Here is a 3,884-nt window from a genome sequence, read left to right on the forward strand (position 1 = left end):
ATGCTGCAGCCCCTGGTAGGCCTAGGGTACACCTATGCCCTGGGTACCTAAGGTACACTGTACAGGGGCCAATAAGGTGATCCTATCCAATTGGGTTATGCACCTAAAGTACATGGTATTAATTTAGAGAGAGAACAGCAGGGCTGTGGGTCTGATTAGCAGGCCCACAGCCACATCTAGAGAACCTTTCTGACAGCTCATTCCTCCGATTTCCCTGAGACCGCAGAGACTCATCTATTTCATCCGCAGGAAGACCTTGTTATTTACTGAAAACCGCCTTGAAAAAGCCCAAGGCCAATGGGCCACTAGGGCGAAACACGTGTCGGCTTGTTGCTTTTCCTCTCACAATTTATACCTGTTTTGTCTGCCAGAAATAAAAACAACACAAGTAATTTCATTCTGAGCAATGTTCTTGATGTTGATTATCCACTGATGTGGACCAATTAAGAAAGCATCACCCTCCACCGTTTCCTAACCACAGCCACATCTAATTCGAAAACCAGTAAAGCAAAAGCAAAAAGTGGGGGTGAACATAGAAAGCAGACCCTACTCTCCTACACAGTACATTCCACCCCTTGACCCTCGATTCACCCATCATACCCCATTGGCCTAAATACCATGGATCTGGGACGAAGAAGGGAGAGAAGATTAGGAATGCATTGAATACAACAACATAGTGAGATAGAAATGCAAATAGTCACTACAATAACACCCAAGATATAACGAAGCTGTCCAAAATTAGGTAGCCACCCAAACAACCAATCCCACCATCCTTGATCAACGTTTTGGGTAACCCCTTTCACTAAATCTTTTAAAGCATTAATATGCGCATGGATAGATGTAGAATGATCAGATAAATTGAAACAACAGAGTCCATCAAAGTCCTCGCAACCGTGGTTGTGTTTTAACAATAAATAGTCCACAGCTGCCCTATTCTGCAAAACGACTTTTTTCGTTCCTTGAACATCTAATAACAAATCAGCTAAAGCGGCAGAAGTATGATTGAGATTCTTCACAAGTAAACAGGCAAGCTTAGCAATAGTTCTTGCATTATAAATGGACAGTCCTGGCACTCCTACAATGGAAATAGCCAAACTAGTATACTCTGCTCTAGAAAGCAAATCAATATTGGAGTCACAATCCTCAGGTAATTGAATAGCGGCTCTAGAAGAGCGAATGTGTGTGACAGAATGCAAGGGAAAAAGCATAAGACTTAAACGTGATAAGGCACAAGGTCCTCCAGTAATATTAGCTGGTATGTAAGTGTATGAAATATTGCCGCACGAGAACAGCCATCTCTTAGATAATTTCACATGGTTAATATGGCTAGCAGTTAATAATGTATGATTACAGACCATATAATTGGTAACATTACTGCAAAAACTGTCATGTCGTGACTGACATAATGTTTGTTGATCAGTGGTCAATTGTGTGCTTTTCTCTAGTTTCAATTGGCCACACTTGCCAATTTTGGCAGGGTCACAAGTTAGTTGATAGCAAACGTCTCCAGTAGTGATGTTATAGGTAACAATACTTGTCATGTTCCTCCAGAGGTTATCTGTAACCTCCGGGCAAAAACGACAGTACTCATAAAGACTCAGATGTGTTTGAACATCATTTTCCTCCACTACCCCATCAAAGTTGGTTTGGTTGAAGATGTGTAGAAGCACATGTGCAGGGATAGGTACGGCAACAAGACAATTGGATATCATATCAGCTGTACTCTGAAGATTTGTCATACAGAAGTGGGAAGTGTTCAGCACATTCCCGGCCAAGTAGGTCCAGATGTTATCCGGTTGCTGTAACAATGCTGTCATCCGACTCGGGCGGTTGATCCCCTTCGGCATCCCCGGGCCCTCCCGGACCCTCCGGACACGCCCAAACACAGACCACACAGCGCAAGCATCGCAGCGGCAAGCCATACTGTGATTTAGAAACAGAAAACAAACTGGTATAATCACTCTCGTAAATAACATTTTTCAGCAGGTACATTTTCCCACATTTCCTGTCCGGGTCTCATGATGACAAGGATATTATCCTTTCCCTTAGCGATTAATTCTGCAGGTTCAGGAGGTTTGTTTGGGGACTCTACCCATACTTTCGCCCCTGGGTTCTTGTCAGTAGATCCGAACCCGCCCTTTCCTCGCACAGTTAGAAGAGCTGGGGCCGTCCCCTTCATGACATTTCCTCCATAAACCGGCATGATGACCATTTGGGCAACTCGGTCACCGGGTTGCACAATCAGATCATTGTCTCCACTGTTCAATAGAATAACTTTGATCTCCCCCTCGTAATCGGCATCGACCACCCCTCCCAAAACCTGGATGCCTTTAAGGGCAAGCCCAGATCGAGGAGCGATCAGTCCGAAATGCTCTGGGGGAATTTGAACTCCAATTCCTGTCTCAATCAAGGTAATGTCTCGTGGTTGCAGTCGATAGAGTTTCAGGGCATGCAAATCAAGAACAGCAGCCTCTGGTGTGGCACGATATGGAGCTAAAGTTCCGGGAACTGTCTCCCAATACAGAATCGTGTTTGTGGCCACATGAGGCTTGATCTGCAAAGCTGGGGTCAACATGCGCATCAAAGGAGTCTCTGCATTGGCAAGGGGTCGGTTGTTCAAAATTTGCAATGCATCAGCCAAGTGATCCCTCCACCCCTTCAATGATCCATCAGACAACTTTTTCAACTGTTCTTTTAACAAACCATTCATTCTCTCAATCAAACCCGCTGCCTGTGGGTAATAGGGTATGTGATAAATCCACTCAATGTTATGCTGCACACAAAAATCTTGCACCATCTTTCCTTTAAAGTGTGACCCATTGTCACTTTGGACCTGCAAAGGAATTCCATAATACAAAATCAACAAATTCAAAGTTTTCAGAGTGTTAGACTGGGTTGCTCTCTTGCATGCAAAGGCGATGAGATAGCCAGAATAGGTATCCACCACCGTGCATGCATACTGACATCCTCGACTCATTGGCATTGGCCCGATGAAATCAATTTGCCATATTTGCCCTGGCAACTTCCCTCTACCTAGGTGGCCTCTCACTACCTGTGGAACTGGTCTGTGTTGGGTATGCTGACAAACGGGACAGTGAATGATCGCAGTTTTAATCAAATCTAGGGGAATATACATCCCTCTACTTTCTGCCCACCTGCTAGTGGCTTGCTCGCCCAAATGTCCACTTTTCTGATGCGCCCATTTAGCCATGCCCACCAAGTCAGAATCCTGCGTCGCCACCTCAGCTTCACGAATCTTCGCTTCTTGGTCTGAATTGCACCAACGCTCTAGTGAGTCAGTCGGGCAATGAGCATCAACATGATAAACTGTGACTGTACTCTGGGACAACAATTCCCAAATCTCCTGCCACAACTCCTTTCCCCAAACCTCCCTATTGTGAATCATCCAATTATGAGCATGCCATGTGGGAAGCCAAGTGGCTAACCCATTGGCCGTAGACCATGAATCAGTATAAATGTGACATGTACCAGGGAGCTCTTGCTTTAAAGCCTGGTAAACCGCGTACAATTCTGCGAACTGACTACTTCTTCCCTCTCCAGTAGTCGACAACAACTTTTTGGTCACAGGATTGTATGACACCGCCTTCCAATGTCTCTTGGTCCCCACATATCTGGCTGAGCCATCTGTAAACCACACATGCTTTTTGTACTCCGCGGACAACTCTGAGGATGGCCCGCCCCATTTCACTGGGGACCCTTGTACTTTGGGTACATCTTGCAACATTTCCGCATCTGCTACTGGAGTCTGCGCCACTTGTTCATGCAGCACTGCGGTACCTTTAGGACCCACTCGTGCTCTGTCTTGTATGTACCACTTCCACTTTATGACGCTAGCCTCCTGTGCATGCCCAATCCTGTGTGTC

The 3,884-nt window shown here is 45.5% G+C and overlaps 1 protein-coding gene across 1 annotated transcript; it reads right to left on the minus strand.

The window, feature by feature from the left end:
• Positions 1-587: 587 nt before the first annotated feature.
• Positions 588-1,912, minus strand: LOC146833062 (uncharacterized). The gene has a single exon (XM_085599885.1). The coding sequence runs from the start codon at positions 1,845-1,847 to the stop codon at positions 588-590; it is 1,260 nt and encodes a 419-aa protein (XP_085456011.1). The 5' UTR covers positions 1,848-1,912.
• Between the last annotated feature and the right edge of the window lie 1,972 nt (positions 1,913-3,884).

Source organism: Triturus cristatus, chromosome 4_2 (genome assembly GCF_964204655.1).
Source record: "Triturus cristatus chromosome 4_2, aTriCri1.1, whole genome shotgun sequence".
Lineage (NCBI taxonomy): Eukaryota > Metazoa > Chordata > Amphibia > Caudata > Salamandridae > Triturus > Triturus cristatus.